The sequence below is a fragment of the Danio rerio genome, chromosome 4 (genome assembly GCF_052040795.2).
Source record: "Danio rerio strain M-AB ecotype USA chromosome 4, GRCz13ab, whole genome shotgun sequence".
NCBI classification, from domain to species: domain Eukaryota; kingdom Metazoa; phylum Chordata; class Actinopteri; order Cypriniformes; family Danionidae; genus Danio; species Danio rerio.
In genome coordinates this window covers 29,848,410-29,873,753 of record NC_141024.2, presented here as the reverse complement: position 1 = coordinate 29,873,753, position 25,344 = coordinate 29,848,410, and the positions used below count along the sequence as shown (strand labels likewise).

The 25,344-nt window shown below is 35.7% G+C and overlaps 1 protein-coding gene across 8 annotated transcripts in view; it reads left to right on the top strand.

Annotated features, from left to right (window-relative positions):
* Positions 1–25,344, top strand: part of celsr1a (cadherin EGF LAG seven-pass G-type receptor 1a) — a 141,605-nt gene that overhangs the window by 55,576 nt on the left and 60,685 nt on the right. For 4 of the 8 annotated variants that reach the window (XM_087248310.2, XM_087248311.2, XM_087248308.2 and 1 more), the window contains exons 2-6: positions 1,239–1,877; positions 7,272–7,494; positions 8,525–8,640; positions 13,439–13,527; positions 22,223–22,303. In XM_087248310.2, the coding sequence (XP_087104436.2) occupies positions 1,239–1,877; positions 7,272–7,494; positions 8,525–8,640; positions 13,439–13,527; positions 22,223–22,303 (1,148 nt within the window). The remainder of the gene's footprint in view (positions 1–1,238; positions 1,878–7,271; positions 7,495–8,524; positions 8,641–13,438; positions 13,528–22,222; positions 22,304–25,344) is intronic. The other 4 variants (XM_087248314.2, XM_087248315.2, XM_087248312.2 and 1 more) reach the window with 1 other exon arrangement.

Here is a 25,344-nt window from a genome sequence, read left to right as displayed (position 1 = left end):
TCAGTGGAAACGACCCATTATTTTAAGTATGTCATGTTCACTTTTTGTCCTTCGGATCTGATTTCATTTATTGGACTCTTTTGTTCCTTGTTAGTCAATATAGTTAACTTTTTTATTATCACAATAATAAATTAACCACACCCCTTCACTTGTTCGTATCATGGTAACTCTTACATACTTTGTTCCATTATGTTTAAATAGCTCCTATGTTTTCCCAGTAATAAGTTGCAGCTGGAAGGGCATCCACTATGTAAAACATATGATGGAATAATTGGCAGTTCATTCCGCTGTGATGACCCCTGGTAAATAATGGATTAAGCTGAAGAAAAATAAATGAATGAATGAATGAATGAATGAGCTTGTATGCTTTCTTGCACTTTTGCTGATTGATTGTATCTTGTGTTTTCTGTTTTGCTTGATATTTCAGTTCCATGTTGTTCCTCTGGTCTTTCTAGTTTTCATGCTTTTATTTAATATTCTACAATTAGTTCTGCAACTATTTTGTTCCCACATATGTTTAATATATACAGTACTTCAGGCAATGCTGTCATTTAGTTCAGTAGTCTGTGTTTAATCTATAATTCAACAAAGAAATACTAAACAGTTAAAACTTTCTTTCAAATATATATATATGTGTGTGTGCTTCACAAAAGAAAATCACAGAGGTGTAGAATAGTTGAGCAGATTATAATTAAAATAATTAGGTAAGCTATGCCTTAGTTCTTAGAACTTATGGTTCCAGTAGGTATGTCCAGTATAGCACAAGGAATTGTTGTCTGTTGCCATGCAATGCAATGAAATTAGCAACTGTCGGATCTTGAAAGCGCCTGCATGGTATACATTGGCAATAAGCATGTGAAACACTGTAGTCATGCAAGGTCATGCACAATCCCATAACAAGCATTTCAATCCTCTTTGTACTTTTGTGTCAGAAAGCATTTACTGTGTTTTACGGTTGTCAAGTCTCCATTGCTGAGTTTTTAATACCATTAGTTTCAACAGGGAAGACAAGTGTGTGTCCTGAAGCAAGAAACCAAGTGATCTATGTAATTGTGGTGCAACTGTGTAGTAATCCTATCTGTTAACATGCTTTCTTCTCCAAACCAAAACAGCATTCCGTCTTTCTCAGTGTAAAAAGTGTGAATCTTACAGAAGCTACCTGAAACAATCAAGTGCTTTAATAATAAGGTTGTGTTTTCATGACGTTTTTAACAGTAAGTTGTTTCTATATTTTTCAGATGGGATCCACCAAGTCACTGCCTTCTGTACTCTCCGTGTCACCATCATCACTGATGAGATGCTAACAAACAGCATCACAGTCCGTCTGGAGAACATGTCCCAGGAACGCTTCCTATCCCCACTACTCTCCCTGTTCGTCAAAGGTGTAGCAGCAGTCCTCTCAACTAGTCGCGAAGGAGTTTTCATCTTCAATGTCCAGAACGACACGGACGTCAGTGGAAACATCCTCAATGTCACCTTCTCCGCCTTGCTCCCAGGAGGAGTTCCGGATCGCTACTTTCCTTCAGAGGAGCTTCAGGAGCAGATCTACCTGAACCGTACTCTGTTACAGGAAATCTCCAGCCAAAACGTCCTACCATTCGATGACAACATCTGCCTAAGGGAACCTTGCGAGAACTACATGAAATGCGTCTCTGTATTAAAGTTCGACAGCTCTCCACCTTTCATAGCTTCTGATACTGTTCTCTTCAGACCAATACATCCTATTAATGGTCTTCGCTGCCGTTGTCCGGCCGGCTTCACTGGAGACTACTGTGAGACAGAGATTGACCTGTGTTACTCAGGGCCATGCCGCAACAATGGTCGCTGCCGCAGTCGAGAAGGAGGGTACACCTGCGAGTGCCTAGAAGACTTCACAGGTGAGTTTGCTAAATGTTTTGTGTCACACAGCATTTGTGTTTCTGGTCTGTGGTAGAGTGGTTTGTGGTTTGGGAGAAATGTTTTGTCGGGAGATCAAAGAATGCTACCCTGGAGAACCTAAGCATTGAACTGTCAGTCATTTGGGGTAAACCACAAATAGAAACTACTAGAGTCACTGCCTTCAGCCAGGATGTCCTGATCACAGGTGGACAAACAAGAAGAATGATGTGTTTGCTTTTCCACCTGTGAGTGACATACTGAATCTTGAGCCAAGTTCTCATAGATTATGTCAAATAAGACATTTATGTCCTAAAGGTGCAATATGCGATTGTCTTCAGAAGCATTTTTTTTTGTTCAGTTCAGCTGGTTAAGGATCTCTTCACACATCTAAGGTAGATGATTCATAAGATTCATATATCTACATACGTGCACTCTGTGAGAGATGTCATTAGTGCAGTCACATGCAGTGTGCTGACCTGGTACAGACAGACATATTGACAATGGCAGGCAAACAACATCAACCTGACTTTCTTTTCTAAAAAAACAATGAAGTAGCCTTCTAATATACACAATTCAATATCAGAGTTGCTTTTCTACGCTGAAGTCAACTACAAAGGATCTGAATGATTTCTATATCATTGCAGTATTTCTTAAATGTTTTAAAACAATTTTCAGTCACACAGAAGCAGGTAACTACAGCAAAAGGTCCACTTTTCCACTATCTTGCCGGACAGTTCTGTTTGCCTAATTGTTATAAAAAAGGAAACAATGGTGCTGATAACGGAACTCTTTGAAATGTAATAGAAATGTGTCAGTCATTTATTTGGTAACGCAACTACAATTGTTTAATGTTAACAGTGATATGGGCAACAATCAAATACTTCTATTATGGCACTGAGTGGTACAGTAAGATTCGGCTTTTATGGCCGTTTTCACTATCCAAAGGTACCAAAAGGCAAACCCTACTGTACCACTTTTTGGGTACCCTTTGCAAAGGGTACTTAGCACAACAAAAAGATACCAAAAGGCAGAGCTAGATGCAAAGCTGAATGCTATCGGTTTACAGAGATACGTCACTAGTGAACAAAAGCAGGAGAATAAAAACAAGGAAACCGCCATTTTTAAATAGTCAAGACATTAAATCGTAGTACTATATACATATAATATCAAGCCATGGTCGACCTGAGGTTAAACAAACCTAATCGCCATCTTGATAGACAGCCAAAAAGCTAAAAAGAACAAAATCTGCCATGTTCTGTTTTTGTTTTACGAGCCCGTCTAAAAGTGCGAGAGGTTTCACTTTTTCCAGAAAGCTCGCATACACTCACTGCTCGTCTGTATTTGAAATAACAAACTTCTTGAGCTTATGATAATAATGTGTGTGTGTGTGTGATTATTGAAGTGCTTCTGACATCTGATTCTTTCAGAAATGGATAAAATGCAAGAGTAAAGCGCAAAAAAACAAACAAAGGAGAAGCCTGACAAAACAAATAAGAAAATGATTCTTTCAGCAACCTAAAACATGAACAAACTGCCATGTTTTACTATTATCATCACCATTGGTACCCTTTTGGCAGTGGAAACGCAAGCCTGAAAAGTGACCCGTACCGAACCATACCATATCATACTGTACCACTCAGTGGAAACAGGCCAATAGCTCTGCCTTTTTTGACATTTACTTAGTTGAATAACAGAACAGTGCTCTTCTGCTGTAGAGAAATACGTTCGGATACCTTGCATCCCAGTGTCAACTATGCACACATTTATATAGACATCAGCACAGCCAAGCACACTATAATGTGTAAATCCATGAATGCAAGAAATATTATTACACACTGACTACCAAAAATGTGCTATACATAATTTCACTTTATAATGTTCATAACATTAGATGGCATGTCATTGGACGGCTGTGTGAATGCATTTTCAATGCTATCAGGCTAAAATTAAGACTTTTCCCAGACCTTCTACGGCTCCTTTAATATATAAATGTAACATGAAGGACTTGCAAAGTGATGACTACATCTGATCATTTTCCAATTTGGAGGCTCCTCTGTCATTCCTGGCCACCTCCTCTTTTTAACAAGGCCAATTACCCCTCTAATCACCTCCTTCAGTGCTTTGAAGGTCACAGTTCAAGTCCAGATATTTTGAATCCATTATGATAGTGATGACAGTCTTCCTCTCAACATCTATCCCTTTCTGGCTTTCTCACATTAGAGGGAAACAGATCTGTCTCTTTTGCTCCAAGAGAAAGATTATCCCAAGGAAATCAGGGGTCATTACAGGCAAAGGGGACTGCCATCCTGTCCCCCCGCCACATATAAACACCCCTTTGTCCAGATCTTGTCTGGATAATGGCTGATATATAACACTGCATGAGTTGTGCGTCCATCTTCGGTAAGGGAATTGGTGGTGCCATAGAGGAACTTTTGGATTGTCAAGTGCTTCCGTGTGGAAAGCTGAGACTAAATCAACCCTCAAACTTTGATTTAAAGCCAGTATAGCAGTGCTCTTGAATTCCACTCCAGCAAGGCCAGCGACCTGCAAAATATATGCAAGGAATACATCCTATGGTTATTCATCTTTTAATAATTCAACAGCCTGGAGTCATATAGTTACCACAACTGAAGATACTATTCGGATGTTACATTTTTAGATATTTGTCCGCTTTTGTCCTCAAACAGCTTTGTGTGTAGTACCAATTTCTTAATCTCATATACATTTTAACAACTTTTAAAAATCCTTCAGCATATTGATATCTAGCTGTAATGAGGTGAAGGAATGTCTGGAGCTACTTCAGCTTAGGGCTGGGCGGTAAGATGGTATATGTCATTACCGTGGAATAAATTGTCAATTGTAATAGATTTTTTTAGTCTGTGTATACCATGACATGTAAATAAGTTGGCTGGGCTAACTCGCATGTAGTGTACCTTACTAAGTTAACGGTCATAAAAGTGAAGGAAGTGCTGATGTAAACTTTTACCTGTGAGTACAGAATAACTTAGTGAACAATGTCTCTTAGTAAGTGAAACAGTAACTCATTTAGCTCTACAGCCTCTGCCAACAGGTCCTAATGCCCACCTTATTACATGACTAATTAATTTAAGGTCTCTATAAACATTAGTGATGTGATAAAATGGTAGTCATATACAGTGCTCAGCATAATTGAGTACACCCAATTTTAAAATTGAATATTTTTATCCATTTATGAGTGAATATAGGCAATGTATTTTGGTGCATTTAAACAGATTTATTAAACATATATATTTATTAAAATAATGTTTTAATCACCAAACATATTTAGGAATTGAAAGATAAAATTAATTAAATTCAAGCAAAATAATGCAAAAAAAATTATATATATATATGACAACACACAAAATGTCAACTAAATGTTTAAATTTGTTGCTTCTGTTGATTTTTTCTCTTTCTTAAATTTGTATTTAACAGTTTTCTATAATATACAAATTTGGGTGTACTAGTTTTTGGATCGTTATCGTAAGTTGTTTTGTTAGATAAGCTTCCAATTACTAACTCTAATCTAATTTATCTGAACTGTTGTATAGGTTCCTATTAAAAATATACATTTTATCAGATTTGTGAGGGGAGTACTTATATATGCTGAGGACTATATATATATATATATATATATATATATATATATATATATATATATATATATATATATATATATATATATATATATTGACTTTGCCACTGATTTTACAGTGATATCTCTTAATTTAGTGTCTACTCTATTAATCCCCCTTTTGTTTTTGTTTTTGTTTTTTACAATTTTGCTTACAAGCATTCGCCTGCTGGGTTATAGTGCCCGTCCCATGAAAAATGTTATTATGGTCATAAAATTGTGAAAAGCTAACTCTTCTGAAGATATTAACTGTAGATTAACTTGTAAACACATAAAAATTTTTTTTTTAAAAGGCACTAGCATCAGCTAAGCCAAATGGAATATCAGTAAATCATCAGTAAAATGTAATATTGTGCATTCCTGCTATATTTAACATGGTTCATCAGCCAGTTTTTCTTCAGCTTAGATTGCACTCACGCTATGCTGTTCGAGCTCATGCCCAGGTACGTTTCCCGGTTCATTTGACAAGTGTGAGTGCTCCAAATTGGGCCCAGGTGAGTTTCAATTGGCCGGCCTTGGACTGGTTGGAAGAGGTGTGCTAAAGCATGGTTCGGTTGGGTTGAAGAATGACGTGACGTGACGTGACGTCACTTTTAAAGAACTGTTTCATATGTATTTAGTAATAATTCCTACTTTTCCATGAACGGATACTGTCGTAGTTTTTTGAAGACACAAACCCCACCTTGTGCAGCACGAGCACATTTATGATGAGCATCAAAAGTTGTGGATCTGTTCAGCAAAATATTTGACTCTGTGACAATGCATCCCAAATGACTAAAACGATAATCGAAGAAATCTCCACTGTGCTGAGCGAGAGGGGAGAGGGGAGAGGGGAGGGTGGACAATCGTGCTTTGACAAGGTTCAAGGCAACTGTACCTAGTGTGAGTACACCCTTAGACCTTGCCACAGCAGATTGAATCGCCAACTATTCTGGCATATGTTTTATGCAGCAGATGCCCTTCCAGCCACAACCCAGTACTGGGAAATTAACAAGGTCCAAGTAAAAGAGATGTCCTTTTTAATTTTGAAGTATTTAGGTTTATTATAACACTTTTTGTGATTTTATGCAAAATAACTTCCTATTTAAATAAAATATATGAAATATATGATTAATGTGAAATAAACTGACTCAAAGGCAGCAAGGTGGCGCAGTGGGTAGCACAATCACCTCACATCAAGAAGGACGCTGGTTTGAGCCTTGGCTGGGTCAGTTGGCATTTCTGTGTGGAGTTTGCAGGTTCTCCCCATGTTGGCATGGGTTTTTTTCCAGGTACAATGGTTTCCCCTACAAGTCCAAAGACATGCACTATAGGTAAATTGGGTAGGCTAAACTGTCTGAAGTGCATGTGTGTGAATAAGTGTGTTTCCTAGTGATGGGTTGCAGCTGGAAGGGCATCCGCTGTGTAAAACATATGTTGAATAAGTTGGCAGTTCATTACGCTGCGGCGACTCCAGATTAAAAAAGAAACTAAGCCAAAAATAAAATGAATGAATGAAAATGACTCATACCACCTACCGCTAATTCAGCTGTGTGCTTATGATAAAATAATTGCACACCTTACAATGTTAATCAGCCAATCAGAATCAACCATTTAACAGCCGCTTAGTAGCCAATTTAATCCTTCCGTCTGTAATTTAGAACACATTGATTAGGTTCTATAACTACATAAAGTTTTGTGATACTTTTAGTAATCTTTTTCAATCAACAAATGTATTTGAACTCTTGATCCTCCCCTACAGGTGAGAACTGTGAAGTAGACAGCCGCTCTGGTCGTTGTGTTCCCGGGGTGTGTAAAAACGGAGGCGAGTGTGTCAACCTGCTAGTCGGCGGCTTCACATGCAACTGCCCTTCAGGAGAGTACGAGAAACCCTTCTGTGAGATGACGACCCGCAGCTTTCCCGGACAGTCCTTCATCACTTTCCGAGGCCTAAGACAGAGATTCCACTTCACAGTCTCCTTCATGTAAGTGCTGGTCTGTGTTTGACAAGAAAATAGTGTGTACGTATGACCTCAGAGTAATGCCCCTGTTTTCCTTCTTGTTACGCTGACACGTCTGGCCTAAGCTTTGCACGCTGTAAAAAGTGTAATTTGTTGAAGAGGTTGCATAAGGAGCCCTTGAGCTCTGTCTGGCTGTGTGACAAGCCTGGACAGATCTTTTACTCATTCTGGGTCATACATAGATAATCATGATGTAAAGCTCAAATTGGTTCTGCCATATATATTATTTTTAGTTTTGCTTGTTAGATGTTGAGTCTCTAATCATTAGTTTTAAGTTGTAAAAATGAACCTTTATCTGATGCGTTGAGCAACAAATGTTGAGACAGGGTCACTAGAGAAATATTTGGGCTCCTGTGCTGCGTAAAAACAGGAAGGGCTACGTGTTGAGAGAGCGCTATCAGTGTTTTTCTTTATTTGTATCTTCTTCCTGTACAGCAGCTGGTCTCTGACTCCTCTTCCCTCCGTGCCGTAGCCAGGCAGAGAAACTACTTCCTGTTTCTTGAGCACTAGCCTTACATTTTACGTCTTTTCTTTTCCTTCCTTGATTAATAGATGTTATTTCTCCTGTCTGGTCTGGAAGTTTCTTCAAAGTCTTCAAGTCAAGATTATCTTCAATACTGCTACTGTGCTACATGTAAAGACATACAGAGAATTGCAATTACGCTACTGTCAGACTCTTGGTGCATATGGATAACTCAAAAACACTACAAGAGGAATATAAAATTAAATACAAATAATACAGAATACAAAACCGCCCAAAAATACTACATATAGGGGCATATAGCAGGTAGAGTGCAAACAAGTGAAGACTCTGGCTGTTAAAGTGCCTAAATTATTTTCAGTTCAGCTTCTTGTAGTTTAGTTGATGAATTGTAAAATGCTATGGAAAGAAATGCAGTTACCTTGCTAGAGTTGAAGATTTATGAGGGCTAGAGTAGACACCCAATAAAACCTGTAGTTCTGGTTGTTCTGATCCATGTTTTTTTCTGTCCAGGTTTGCTACGAGAGAGAGAAACGCCCTTCTGCTCTACAATGGTCGCTTCAATGAGAAACACGACTTCATAGCTGTGGAGATCATCGAGGAGCAAATTCAACTCACCTTCTCAGCAGGTACCAAATGCCTAGGCTAAGATTAGTTAGCGGCTAAATTTAAGCATGCACAAATACATAATAAAAATTTGCCACTATGTATGCAGTATTTACAAATGGTATTTAATAATTAAATGTTTTACAGATAAGCATTATCTTATGTTTCATTAATTTCTTTTCAAAACATTATCTAATCAAGATTGTGAACAGAAAGTATTTTAGCTATGCAAGGCTGATTGTTCATGTCATTGCATGTTAGACTGCAATTCATAATGCGATAGGAGGATGCATTATTTTAGATGTCTTCATTTATGATTGTTTTGATCTTTCATGCCAGCTTCATGTCTGGAAAAAATTAGAATTTTGCAGAACATTTTAGCTACCAGTTTTAATTTTGTTAATGAATAATTTTCATCAAATTAAAGGTACTTTATGTAAGTTTTTGACTCCTCTAAAGCATAAAAATAACATAATATGTGTGCAGATATTTAAGAAACATAAGTAAACATATCAGTTTATCTGAAAAACAATGCTAAAGTCAGACATTCTGCTTTGAAAATGTTTGTTACGTGCCAGAAAGTCTGTCTTTGTTTTTGGTCATTTAACCCACCCACTGCCAGTTTAGCCAACTATATTTAAGCAACCCGGGTTGCCTTGGTGGAAAACCGCATATTTCATTCATTCAGTCATAAAGGCTCTCAAAGTATGCATCTGCCACAAAAATGTGACCTCCAGTGGACAGTAGCAGACTTCAAAATAAGACGCAGATATAGAGTTTCACATAAGGTGGTTATTAATTAGAAAATAGTAAAAATATTACGAACATAATCAGGTAAGTAGCATGCTATGTGACAAGATTTGCAGTGATAAACAATTTGACTGTTAGCAATAGACAAGACACAACAGAAATTTAAATGCAGCCATTCAGAAGCACAGAATAGTGCACTCACTGCACTCCAATGAAATGGTAAGGTTAAAATGTAATTACAACATATTAAACCTCTTTAACATTATTAAATGTACATGCTGAATCACTGATATGTGTAGGCTTGCATTGAAGTTCCATTTCAAATGGTTTATTTTATTTTTAAGATCTGAGGGGAACTATCTGCTGTTGCTTTCAGTAGTTTCAGCACTGAATAAAGCACGAGGTGTACCTGAGATTATCATTGTCATAGTTTTTTGTAGTTGAGCTGCAAGAAATTGAAGCTGTTTCTATAATATAAGTTTCAGGTGTTCATAAGAACAAAAACACTTTTTAATATGGAAAATATTCCTTCTATTGCGTGCCTTGCCTTTTATTTAGAACACAGTTTAAATCAGCCTTTAGGCTTGACAGTCAGGCACACTGCTGTCGGTGTTGTCAATCTGGCAACCTGCGATTGCATGTGTTTTGAACCAGGGGTGCAATACCTAGTTCAACCACTGGGTGTCAAAAGTACATACTGCACCTTTAAATCTATATTCTTTATTTTGTCATGTTCTAAAAAGTAAAGGTCCCATGAAGTGCTTTGCATTGTTGTTTCTACAACATTTCTGTTGGGTTAAGTATAGGAAGGGAACATTTAGCTAAAGTTATCTACCAGTGTTAATTTTGTTGACAAATAATTTTATCAAATTATTCATCAGCAACATTTATACAGACGGAAACTAGATCAAAACTGAATAAAGATCAGTTTTAACTGACAAAATGTACTGACATATTTGTAAAAAAATAAAACTGAAATTAAAATATTTAAGGAGGGAACATTTAGCTAAAGTTAGCTATTAGTGTTAATTTTGTTGACAGATAATTTTCGTCATGTAATACAACATATCTTCGCTGACAGAAACTAGATAAAAAATTGTTTTAAATGACAAAATGTACTTACATATTTGTTAACAAATAAAAATGATATTCTATTAAAATAGAACATAGAGTTAAAGTTAGATACCAGTGCTAAATTCATTCACGAAAGTTTTTCTTAATATTTTATTCAAATAAAAACAACCAAAAACGTTTAGGGAGGTACAATTTGTTAAAAGATACAGAAGGAAACAATCATTTAATGCAATCCTAATTAAACATCTAAAAATGATAGTATGTGGGAGATTTTTATTTTATTTTTTTTTAGTAGAGACTAAAACTAAATAGCATTTTAGCCAAATGACTTCAGATTTTTAGACTTAAGATAAAAACTAAATTAAAATTTGATGTCCAAATTAACACTTTTAATTACATCTTAATTGTACAAATAGCAAACCAAATAATTACCTAACCAGCTAGCTCAAACATTTGAAGGCAAGTTTATTAACTCTGTTGAGGTTTGAGGTTCATTGCAATAATAGTTAAAAGTATGTATACTGTATAAAGTATGTCTTTGTCATGTGTTTAAAACACACTCGTGGGACAGCAGACAGAAACAATAACAGTATACTGACTACGAGGTAGCATCAAGCTACATTACACAGCTTGTTAGCTTGTTTGTGCAGTCATGTGTTACTTAGAGAGAGAACAGCTCTAGGTGGAAATGTTTACAACAAAGGATTCATAGTCATAAATTGTCCAAAGCTTAATTAGAGTATGCTGCTGCTGTGACCCCCACGTGGTCTTTAAAAGGTCCCCATGCATGTTCACACACACGCACACTCACACATACACACAGGTAGTTATAAATAACACAAGCAGAGCAGCTCTATAATGGGACTGTTGATCTTATAGCACACATAAATCTTTCGCAGACAAAGAGAACAATGCAGTGTCATGCTGTGGAGCCTGTTTTACACGCTGTAACCAATGACATTTGTACTAAAACTGTGACCAGCTCAAAGGGTTGGTGGACCATTCTTATTAGTTAGTGATCAAAGGGTGCAAGGATGTCCAACATTTCATTATCACAGATAGTAGGTTAAATACCTCAATTAATGCATTGTGTCAACAATGTTGCAATTTTTTTTAAAAATAACAAAGCAACAATGCTTGGTTGTTCTTTAGGCATTCTTTGTGAATACCAGTAAGGGGGTCCTGCCTTGGGTAAATATTCCTCTAAACCCAATGTACATTTCTGCTCCCCTGCCCTTTGAATGAACTCCATTGATGAGAGGGAATATCTGAACATGATTAATAGCTGTTATGTTAGCCACTTTGTACTTTAGCCGCTGACGTGACATTATATATACAAGAAACACCATTTTGTCATGCCAATACACACTCTTTTTAGCTTTGTCTGCAACATTTGCAGTAATGTAGAGTAATTTGTAAGTTTTTACCAACTTTTGCATCTTTCAGTTGACTGACGTTGGAGTGTTGGAGAAAAGCTAGCTTAGAGGACATTTACACAACCAAAATGAGAAACATTTGATGTTTTGCCTGTTCATTAACATGACCATGTTATTTTTAGGACTGAAAATGAATAGATTTGAAAGTTATTGAAAGGGTCGCTATTGTTGTGTCCCTGTAAACACCTGAAAACTAGTGCATTCACACTGACAATTTTAAAAATAGAATAAGGGCACTTAAAATTTTAAACTGGATGATCTATTTATTAATCCTATAAACAGAAGTGTGGAATATTGAACACTTCATGCACTCAGTGCTTGCATATTGCTTGTGTAGCAGAAGGGGAGGATCTATCAGGTGATGAGGTTAGAAAATTTATTTTGGATTATGGAAGCAAAACTCTCCTATGCAAGTGATTTTGCTGCCTCCTTATGCTGCCTTCCTGACACAATGGGAATCTCAGCAATGAAATGTCTTACAGCGTCTAGTCAATTGTGCATCACAGTCGAATTTTTATCGTGTGAAATGTAAAAATTTCATAATATTTTATGTTATTGTGCCAAATATGGCTAAAACAAAAATAATAGAAATGTTAACTTTGAATACAGCTGCCGAAAAACAAAACAAAACAACTTTATCGCACTATAAAGCTTTTATTATCTCAGAAATATCGTGTATTAATAATGTTCCCACTCATTTTTGTGCTACAAACACACTTGAGATTGTATTTTTGTATTTTGTATAAGGTAGCTCTGCTCTAATCTCACTGAAGCGTCTTTACTAGAGTTCGCATAAGTTCATTGTTTCCAATGGAGGTGTGTGACTTGTGCGCCAGCCCGCTCTCGCGCCTTTGAGACTCATGCAGTCGGATGAGTTCCGAGAGTGCACAGTGAGTCACGTGACAAGAATTGACCGCTCAGCTTCAGCTTGTAAGGAATATACACATTACGGTAGACTAATTATCTCAGAAAAACACAGGACACCCAAACACTGCAGTGCTTTGTAGTTTTTTTCTATAAATAAAACTTGTATCAGAGTGACAGCAAGGTTTTGCCAGCTTGTCATCCTCTGAGAAAACAGTTGATGGTTACCTAGCACCGAGACCCCCAGCCACCCTGGTCCGCAGTAAAATTGCCAAGCATTGACCGGTCCATGGTCATAGAAAGGTTGAAGACCACTTTTCTAGACTTTATTTCCAAGTAGGAAGTAGGAAATCTCCTAATTTCATGTTATCAAGTTAACATGTGATCTCTTCCCTTTCGGTACTGTTTAGTATCAAATTGACTGCACCAAATACTGGCCTGGCATATTAAATATGGCATTTTTTGCCATTGTTGCAGATATGTGTAAACATGTTTTTGTTTTTTTTTGTAAAAGTTGCTGTTAACGTTTTTTCAAATATTACAAATCATTTACAATTTTGGCAACCTCATTGTAATGAAAATGAATGCGTAATTCATTCTAACTACTCAAAATTGAAAGTTGCTTACACAATGTTAGCCGATAAGTGACTTTCTTCCTTCTTTATAAATATGTTTTTTTCTTGTACTTGTTTCTTAGGGGAGTCTAAAACAACCGTTGCACCTTTTGTACCTGGTGGAGTTAGCGATGGCCAGTGGCATTCAGTTCAGCTTCACTACTACAATAAGGTAAGACATATAAGTCATGTTCACTTTTAATAGTACCTGGAGATTCTTAATTGTCCTGGAAAACCAAAACTTTTCAGATGTTTGTTAGCTCCCACGATGGTTTCCTTACTTCCCACTTGCATCTGACCCGAGGAAAACAGATTATTTAATAGCATTTATCGGATTGGATGTGTTTGACTTGCATTGCATTTCACTCAACTGGAGTTTGTTTTCAAATGCTTCCACACCCAAAGGCAACAGCGTGTTAGCACGAGATTGCATAATTAAATCTAAATGCACTTACTAGCATGTTTATGCACGCATCGCTTACCCTTCTGCAAGAAGATTACAACTAGTTTATCTGCCGTTACGCTCTCTATGTGACCATCCCAGAAAGCCAATCTATTCTAACTGGAGGCCACAGGATTTGCGTAAAGCTTCCAAAAAACTCATGCTTTTTGGTAACAAAATACATAGTCGTCTTTATTTCTGTCCTGTGATTCACAAGTCTTCCAGGAGCAGAACATTAGAAACTGAATATGCCATTGTGATGTGCCAAGAGCCTTCCTGCTTGTAAGAGACTCCAACTTGAGTTTCATAAACCCGCTTTAAAGATTGTTTTCTGCGTGCTCTTCAAGCGTATCCTTCTCCTCGAATAAAGTGAGAAGTAGTTGGCGAAGTAAACAATGAGGAGCTCTCGGATTTCAAGGGAGTTTACGAGTGCTTTGCAAAGAGCTTAATGCAGTTTTCTGTAATGATATTTACTGATAAAGAGTCCTTAGATTAGATATTGTTTAATCTTTCTTAAGATAGAAAAAAAAAACTTGGATAATTGGATTTATTTCTTTTTTCAAGCAGGCATTTGAACAAAACAAGAATTAAATGATTTGTATTTGTGATACAAGTATGAATAGCATAAACCAGTGTTGTTATTAAAGCAGAGATGCTATTTGTCTACAGAATGTCTGGATGTAGACTTTTAACTACATTTTAGACTTTAAAAGAATTGAAACATTTGAGGATGGGTTATTTTGAACAATTTTGAACCTTTAAGCACTTAAAAAATATAGTCTAGTAGTGTAAATTGTTCCCTATGTAGTATGCAATCCTACACTGTAAAACCCAAAAAGCTATGGTAACTTAAACCATTTGAGGAAACCAATTGCAACAAATCATTTAAGTTCAAAAACTAACCCTAATGAGTACTGCGAACTTAATTCACTTGAGTAAAGCAATTTGAACAAAGTAAAACCCAATGAATAAAGAGAACTCAAAACCTCTGAGTACTGTAAAACCCAATAAGTTAAGGTAACTCAAACCGTCTGAGGAAACCGATTACATCAAACCATTTGAGTACAAGCATGAATAGCATAAACCAGTGTTGTTATTAAAGCAGAGATGCTATTTATCCACAGAATGTCTGGATGTAGACTTTTAACTACATTTTAGACTTTAAAAGAATTGGAACATTTGAGGATGGGTTATTTTGAACAATTTTGAACAACCTTTAAGCACTTAAAAAATATAGTCTAGTAGTGTAAATTGTTCCCTATGTAGTATGCAATCCTACACTGTAAAACCCAAAAAGCTATGGTAACTTAAACCATTTGAGGAAACCAATTGCAACAAATCATTTAAGTTCAAAAACTAACCCTAATGAGTACTGCGAACTTAATTCACTTGAGTAAAGCAATTTGAACAAAGTAAAACCCAATGAATGAAGAGAACTCAAAACCTCTGAGTACTGTAAAACCCAATAAGTTAAGGTAACTCAAACCGTCTGAGGAAACCGATTACATCAAACCATTTGAGTAAAAAAAAAAAAAAATCTATATGAGTACTGTAAACTTGCTCCATGTAATGAGGTATTTAATTAATTAAGAGTTTAAAACTCTTTTCAAGTGAGTAAAATTAACTTTTAGTAAATTTTGAGGTAACTACACCCATTTCATTTGATAAAGCTGACTCTTGGATTTTACAGTGTATGTATACTAATACAGTGTCTGCTGTGTTGTGATTGAGCACATGTTTTGAATGTGACAAAAGTCTGACATGGTATTGGTGGAACACACACACACACACACACACACACGTTTACAAGGCACTAAATAAACACAACTCATAGTGAGTCCCGGGAAGGTGTTAGACCACCAGCCAAGTGGGAGTCCTCACACATGGCTGCGTCAAAAATACTCCACCTGCCTACAACACACACACACACACACACAGTTAAAAGTAACAAGGAGGCCAGAGATGCAGCAAGTGTGTGACAGCCTGCAGCTGTTGTCGAGTACACACATGGATTTACCACAGTAAATTGCTCAAACACAGACAATGACAATATCCAACAGCAGGGTCACACTCGCTAGGGTTGGAGGTGAAACTGTGTCAAACGACTTCTCGTAAAGTGGAATAACTGTCAAGAGCAGGTATACTGTCCAGATCTGAAGACATTCTTCCACAATCAGTTAAAGCTTCCCCTGATTATCACCCACACAGCGCCACAGAAAGGTTTGGGATTTTAGAGGGTTTCACATGGAATCTGCTCATACTTTCTTGACCTTTTAAGGTACTTAAAAGGAACTTAGAGAAAGACGAAGTGCCTTAATCGTATGAAATGCCCAGTGCTTAATTTATGGGTTCAGAGGGTGAACATATAATATGTGGGTGCTTGCACTTGAATGGTTAGGCTGCATCCAGATGGCAACTATGAGTTTTTTCTTTTGCGGATTCTGAAAGATTTGCATTCATTGTTGCATACTTGTATCTTTTCAAGAAATGTCCATATGTACATAGAAAAAACTAGGTTAAAAAGATGATGGCACTGTAACCGCAGGAAACAATAAAATCACAGAAGAATGCAGTGAGCTTGCACATGAAGTTCTTTTTCAGCATGCTGAGTGCAGACATAAACATAAAAAATAATGGTAAACACATGCATATTTAAACATTTCTGATGCCTTTTACTGTTAATGCATCTCCGCTGGTCATCTAGTTCAGTGGTTTGTACTGTCCTGCTCTTTTTGTATGTCTCTCTAATTTAATGCAAAAGTATCAGTTCATGTATCTCTCTTTTAACGAGCTGATGATCTGAATCCAAGTAAGGTAGACATACAAAGTGTGCAGGGCGGGGGTCCCGAGGACTGGAATTGGGAACCACTGGTTCAGGGGTCTCCAACCTTATTCATAGCACATGGTGTTTGTATTGATTATTTTGTCATGGGGGAGGGAGGGGGTAAAGTATTTACAATTTAGAACATGAATTTGATTCATGTTAATTTACATCTCACAAATGCATGCAACAACAAACTAAAACAACATCATTCAACTCATCATATTTGATGTTAACAATATAAGAAACTTCTGAGAGATGTTTGTCTCCCACTCATGCTGCACTTAAAAGAAATATATATGTTTATTGCTTGTTCAAACTACTTATTCAAAATGAGCCGTGTAGCAATTCTTTGGTTTTTAAAGAGGAAACTCACAATAAAGTGGGATCACATATATTGTAATTTTGAAATCTTGTGACCTGGTAGCAACTCTTTCATGACACAGAACTGGACCGCTGTTCTGACGACCTGTGCTACCTCCTCAAGCTGGATTTATACTTTGCAGCTCACAAAACGGACGAGGCTTTTATACTTGCTGCGTTCGCCATTGTGATATTATTTAAAATGACAGGGGGCGGTCAAATTAAACTGACCGTAAAATCAGACAGATAAACACAGAAGTAGAAAGTTTCCGAAACTACGTCATATCATTAATATCATTCAATATTTTTAAACAAATTATTTTTATTGTTTTTATAAATTATTTTAATAATTATAAGGATTTTTAAAACCATTCAAAATTTGTTTTAATCAAACTCTGTTGCTTCACTTGCTTTTGTTCATATCTCGGACAGTTTTGCCTCTTAAAATCTATTAAAATATTAATGACAACAGAACATAGTTGCGCTACATTTTTTTTTATATTGTATTTTATTTATTTTTTATAAATTTTTTATTATAGCAATTAAAGCAAAAAAAAGAAAAAAAAGGTACACTTAATAAAAAATACAGATGTTTTGTTTTAAGGTTTAGCCCGCTCCACAATACACACATTATTGTCTGGCTAGTTTCTGTCCTGTACTTTTGCTAAAAAGGCAATAATTGTCCAACATTCCTGACCAATATCACAAATAAAGCCTAGAAAAACAGGTAAAAATCAGTATTTTGCAAACCGATTCAAATATGTCTTTCCAGTTATCAAAGAAATAAGTTTTCCTTATTTATAGTTTTGCCACTGTTATTTTGTTTTAAATTCAAAATGGTAAAATATTCATCAGTGTAAAACCTAAAAATGGTGGAATAACTATTTCTGTAATTGTGCACCTAGGTCTCCACTTTCGCCATGTCCTCTTTTGGCTTTAACAAACTTATCCCTCAGGTATTTCCAAACCTTTTTAATAAAACGTTCCTTCTTTCCCAGGAAAGTTCCTTAGAATTATTGATCATCTGGTTATCTCTATGATCATAAAAATATCTGTATAGGTGTATCTGTTTCAGACAAAATTTCTTCAAAGTGTTTCATATTCAACTCAAATCAAACGCTACACTGCGCGCACTGTTTGCTTAAGTCTAAAAAAAGTCATGCACTCCGTCGAAATCATGCCAAAATCATGTCGCGCGCACCAAAAGCGAACCCCCGCAAACACCGTGATGACATCACATTTACCGCGTGCACTCAAGCTAACTAGCAGACGCTTCCAGTATAAACCAGGCTTCAGAATCTGCTACCAGTAGCTTAATATGTTCAAATCAGGGCTTCAAATGTTAATCGTAATGACCTACCACTCTAATAAACAAATTAAAAATAAAACTAATGAAATTAAAAAAAATAATGAAAGCAGTAGTTTACTCTGATAGATATTTGAAGCTGCTACGCCTTTTCTACATTTTTTAGTAGAGTAGTAGTAAATTTCGATAGATATTTGAAGCTCACAATATGTGCTACCCCTGTTTTTACATCCTTTGTTAATGTGGTGATTCATTCTGATAAACATTTGAAGCTGACAAGATATGCTAACCCTGTTTTAGTAGATAAAACTTGACATATTAAGCTACCGTGTGGAGGTAGCACAGATCATCACCTAACCGGTACCTCGGGTTAGGGACCACTACATTACAAGATTTTGTTGTATTAGTGCTGATAAACAGCAGCATCTGTAGCACAAACACAGCTCTGTAATCTGCCATTGTTGTAGTTGTTATCAGTTATGTGAGGTGTTCTTCATTCTACTTCTGGTCAAATGGTATTGTGACATCGTTGTTTCCAAAAAAAGTGGCATGGGATGGGACAATTGCCTTTAAAGTGTTGCATTGCCATGCTAGTAGTTGACATGGAAGGAACCAATGAAGCTGCTTCGACACAATATACATTGTAAAAGTAGAATTGAACAAATAATCACAAAAGGCAACACTTTATGCTAATGCATGATATAGTGCCCCTTGTGGCTATGTTATAAATTTGGTTCAGGCATACACTTTTTTTTTTTTTTTTGCTTCTAACAGATGGGAGAGGTAAAAGTGTGTTATGCTAACATGATGTTGTGACAATAAACGTGAAAAAGGCAGTCTGATGCTGTTCATTATTGGATTTTTATTCCAGAAATTTCCTTTTGAGTTAATGGGACTGAAGAGCGGGATGTTTTTATCTCTACATTTTCAAAGCATTTTAAACATGTTTTACCGTTAAACCTTATCTAGACTGAATATTGAGACTAGATCATATATTTTAGCAGCCTTTATTGCTTCATTGCCATTAGTGAGCATAAGAAACTTATATTGTTATATAAACTGCTGATATTTTTAAACGGTAGTGTAAATTTTAACATGATTTAAAGATTAATATATAGATTAAAGATTTAAAGAGTGGTGGAGCAACGTCAGACTTTAGGAATCTGTGTCTGAGACTTTGTGTGCTGCTGTATTTACATTGCAGTTTGCACAGTTAATTTCAGGCCCTTCAATTTTCCTACAGCTTAGAACTGGATTTCAGCTCAGTGCTCATTACATGCAGGAACTATAGCACAGACACTAATCTAAATTCCCAGACATCACCATATGTAACTGCCAATGTGACTTAGTTTTATTTGTTTTTAGCTCACTCTTTTAAAATTTTACTTCATGAAGGAAATATATTATGTTGTAAAAGCAAACATAAACCAATTTTAGGTGTGTATGAATCAAGAAAAGTGTGTTATTATGTACCAAATATAACAGTCCAAATTGAACTCGTATTGTTTTTTGTTTGCTTTTTTTTTCTAGTATCTTTATATGGGTATATCTTTTTTATTAAGAGTACAAAACATACAACACACAGTAAACACAACAGCAGAAGCAACATACAACAGAACAATTGAAATAAAAGAAAAAAAGGAATGTATACAAACATATACGACAACTAGAGAAATATTGGTAGAATTTAAATAGTGCTTTGCATTAATATTATTAATTGTAATAATAAAATTAATAATAGTAATAGTTAGTGATAATTAAATTAATATTCTGTGATGACGGCAACAGTTATATCATTAATAATGAACGTAATACCAGTAATTATCATAGTGACATATAGCCAGAAAATCTATTGTGTCAATGATCATGTTTTTTTTTATCTCATATTATAAAGTTCAACTTGAGTTCTGGATCACTTTTGAGAATGAGATCAAAGCTCTGTGGATTACAACAGCTTAACAGGGTGGCAGTACTATTACACTCACACTGAGCAAACAGATCCCTGTTTAAAAAAGCCTTGAGTGAGGAATGAGCTCTTTTTTTATTTTTTTGTCTGGCATGCTAAACAGCTAACCCCAAAACAGTCTGTCATTGTCTAGTTCACCTAATAAAGATGATTCCAGAATATTTGTAATGAAGTGAATGGATTTAGGGTCTAAAGGCATGCAAGCAGCAAGCAGGTCGATGTAAAGGGCGCCAGCTCATATTTAATTTAGCCTACTGATGGGCGTGACGGAAGCAGGCAGGTTTACTGGGAGGTCATGAAGTTTAGATGCTGGAAAATGTGCAGTTTGTGGAATTTACCCTCCGCACTCAACCAAGCAGTTGTAGTCTGTTAATCGAGTCATGTGGTTGACTGTTGTCAGATTTTGCTGAAAATTTCCTTGAAAGAGCATTGATTGATTTCAGATGTCTAGGTGAAATCTGTTTTCCCCTTTTCTCTCATGGAAACCTAAACAAACTAAATTTAATTCAGAGATTGATTTATTGGTTGTTCACACTGGGCGCACTATTAAATCTAGTAAATCATGATATTCATCAGTAATAAGAAGCTTAAACACTTTAGTTTAGTTGTGCTTCATTTGCGTGTGAAATTCACCACACAACAGATACAAAATTGCTCCCGTTTTGTTGCAAAATGGCTGACATGGATTTTGTTAAAAGGGTAGCTGTGATTTATGTGCTGTGGAAGGTGGGAAAGTAGACTCGTTTGGCACCTTGTATGTTTCAAAAACTTTTAAAGGAGTTGCGCCTGAATGACAGCCGCTACTTGAGCAAGCTTAATGTTGTGCAAAATTTCTGCAAAGGTTATAATTATAACTCAAGCAATTCATACAAATCATGTTTTGCATGTCAAATGCCCAATACGTTAAATTTTCACGGTGTCATTTGCTCCAGTCGCGTCATTCACACCGTATTTCGCTCCGCAGGTTGTCTATTGCTTTAATAAAGCTTTTTCGTAGAATGTGTGCATACATATTTTTGCAATGTTCGTCCAGATCTCACAATTGTTAATAATAATTAGAGATTATAATGATTTAAAACTGATTTTTACGTTACTCATACATTATTCACAGAAGACTGGACATTTAGTTTTAACTGAAATTTAATTTGTTTCAGTTCAAATTTAATAATTGTTTTGAAACGTTTAAACAAAAATTGGCTAGGCCAACATTTCGTAAATGTTTCCAAAAGATCAAACGGAAGTTTCCTTATGTTTTTCCTAATGTTTACATAACCAAGACGTTTAGTTTTTTTATAATAATAAAAAAAAGTATTATTTTAATGTTCGTTGAATAAAAAGTTTTATTTTGTTTTGTCACTTTGTTTTGTTTTGTCTTACTTGATTTTGCTTCATTTCGTTTCGTTTTACTTAGTTTCGCATCGTTTCCCTTCGTTTTGCTTTGTTTCGTTATCATTTGTTTCATAGCATATCGAGTAAAGGGTGGAGTTTTATTTGAACTCCTTCTCTCCATCTTTCACTAGCAGCAAATAGTCTGAGAGAATTGGTTAATATACTGAATAGGCATGTTTTTATTTATTTATTTTTTCAGTGGATTAATTTGCAGTTATAAATCATTCACTTTAGAAAAAGCTATGAAAAGCAAAGAAAATCTAACAAAGTAAATGTAGTCCATTTTTAATTGTATACGGGAACGTTAGCAAAGCATTCTTAAAACATATTTGTGTTAGCTGATTATTGATCACAATGACTCAAAAGTACAACACAAAAGATGGAAGAACTGAGCAATAAAACCAAGTCCTTGGTTGTTGTAATTTGCCAGTTTTCAAAGACATCCCTGTTAAATGTAAACAGTTTTGAGGCAGTTTTTACAAGCGTCTGCTGCTACTTTAAAAGGGCTTTCTACATCAGTGGGGTTGAAGGGCTTCATCTTACCTTCTAATGGCCGCTTTCTCTCCCGTGGTTTACGCAGGACAGCCTGCACCTGCTGGACTCCAGTGGGGTGCTGAGCGTCCACCTCTATACCGCCTGGCTGGAGCTCACTCATAAGGAGGTACTGTATCCAGTGACCTATAGCGTAGCTCTGCGGTGGCGGTTAATCCTATCTTTACGGCCTCCAGGTCCACATTTACAAAGCGTCTCAGAATCCCCAGGACTGCTTCCGGGTCAGTCCTGTGCTCCAGTAGATTAAAATAGAACTGTGCAGCATTGGCAAAGTGCAAAAAAAAAAAAATGAGCTCAAAGTTTGAGAAGCTTTGTGAATACTGGTCCAGATCTTCTTTTCTGACTGTGTCTGTTCGCTAGTTTACTTGTGGGTATGACAATTGCTCATAGGCTTGTTTTACTTTAGATGCTTTAAAATACTTTTTTTTTTAAAATTCAATATATGACCTAAAATCAACTGAAATCTGAAGACAGAGCGGGGCCTTTTGTAACATATTGTTGAGTGGTTGAGCTCAAGCGCATCAAATGATAGCATGTCTGATACAAGAGAGCATTTAATTGGCCAGAAAATCTGATGCGAAACTGGAGTATGAGGGGATGTCAATAATTGGTTATTGGTTTACTCTCACTGGCAGAGCTGGGATAAAAACAGAATGGTATTGGCAGTTTTTTTTTTTTAAAGGGGAGGGGCTACTTTACGCCTCACCCTTTCCCCATGTTTCTATTGCGATTATACCAAACATCGATAAAAAGCACACATGTGAATAAACCTTTCCTGTACATTTGTAATATTTTTAGCATACTGGCTATTCGATAAATCATTAGTAACATTTGTAGTGAAAAGTTAACGTGGAGTTAATTTATTGCCTGTGTTCTATGAATACGAGAGACGTACAGGAAGGCATGAAGGTTTGCTCGCAGCAGGAGTATATATTTAGTTCAGTCACTCCAGCCCAAATGTGATTGACGTATTATGCAGTTATTTTATACATTTTTTTTATCATAATAGGTCAGCTTAGGTGACCTCAGGAACGAGGTTTAGGTTATGTGCTGGAATATTGTGAAAGTTTTCCCATATGGAAACCCAGCATGGGCTCAGCCACATGGAAAGGTGTTGGGATAGCCGGAATGATTCAAAGCCAGAAACAAGACAGGAGAGAGGATGAGACTTGCACACACACACACACACACACACACACACACACACACACACACACACACACACACACACACACACAGAGAGAGAGAGAGACGTCACACCCTGTATAGGAAGGAAGAATGACATCATCACTCTCAATGTAGTCTGCAGCTTCTTCTTTTTTTTTTTTTTAAGCTTTTTTGGTCTTTCTAGTCCAAATATCTGCACATCCTTATATCAAGAAGCATTTTTCTAATAGATAATCTGTAGCGTTTTTATTTCTTTAGTACACTGAAAAGTTATTAGTTGACTATATTAGTTATTTAATAAAGTCAGTCAAATTTGCATAATTATTAAATTTAAGTCAACTTAACAGTTCCAAGTTGCAATGGGTTTACTTACATTATTTTTTTACATTACATTATTTGTCTGAAAGAATAAATTCTATGACAATTAATATTCATAGAACAAAATCTGTAACAGACAGAGTACTGGTGGTTTATTATCAGGCTTTTGTACTGTATTTTACAACCTTTATGACTATAAAAAATGTTAAATAAAGTAAATATTTTCATCAAAAAGTTGTCATAGCAAAGATCAATGGCCCATGATGACAGTAAATAATATTTTACTTGATATTTTTCAAGACACTTCTATAATGGCTCTAAACTAGGTTAATTAGGTGAACTAGGCAGGTTAGGGTATAGGGTAAGTTATTGTATAACAATGGTTTGTTCTGTAGACAATCAAAAAAATATATAGCTTAAAGGGGCTAATACTTTTGACCTAAAATGGTGTTTAAAAATTTAAAAACAGCTTTTATTCTTGCCAAAATAAAACAAATAAGACTTTTTCCAGAAGAAAAAAATGTTCAGACATACTGTGAAAATTTCCTTGCTCTGTTAAACATAATTTGGGAAATATAAAAAAAAATCAAAGGGGGCTAATAATTCTGACCTAAACTGTACATATGAACACTGTTCACGTAAATCCTCCAATCACTCACACTTAAACTCACGGTTTAAGTTGTAGTCCTCCAATGCTGTCTCAATTGTTCACGCAAAGCTTTTTTGTCATTTACCTTCAGTTACTAGTGATTATTAGTGCAGTGTATGAGGAGATTAGTAGTAAGTAAGTGTAAAGATGATGACATTCATGTCAAAGGATTTTTATTAAGAATGACTGCTAATTTCTATGGTTCGTAGGTCTTTTTCCGCCTGCTATTCAGCTGTCATTCACTCTAGAAAGCTCTCGGCGGAGGAATGCACTCCGGCTGAATGTACGCTCGGGCCTGTTTTACTTCAGAACGGACCGTTATGACCCGCTCGTTCTTTTAATTGTTGCGTGGGTCAGACTCTGTGAAAATCTGGCTGCTTTTGGAACATCAATCAATGACTGTACTCATGAGAGTCCATGTTTTATGCATTCCTTTCTGTTTTCTGTTATTTCCGTTATTATTCATTCATTCATTCATTCATTCATTCATTCATTCATTCATTTATTCAATCATTCATTCAGTCATTCAGTCATTCAGTCATTTATTTATTTATTTATTTATTTATTCCTTTTCTTTCTTTCTTTCTTTCTTTCTTTCTCCATTCCATTTCTGTATTTATTTATATACTTATTTATAAATTTTTTTTCCACATTCTTCCAACAGAACATTTAAATTTGTAAACTTGAATCCTACATTTTATTTCACATAGCTTCACATTTCTAACAGTCATTACATTAAAGTTGGGTAATTTATTTGCCTCTAACATCACCAAACCATGTTTATTATAGTTAATTTAAACTATAAATCATAAATGTTGACTAAACTGTTAACTAACTTATTTTGATTAAATTAATTTGACATAATTTCATTGCTATATAGTTTAAATGAACATACCAAGATAAAAGTGCACCACACAGACATATTTAGGAAAAATAATATTAATAAAACGCTACAATTACAATAAAAAAAATATAACCTCTGCAAAATATAATAATAATAATAATAATAATAATAA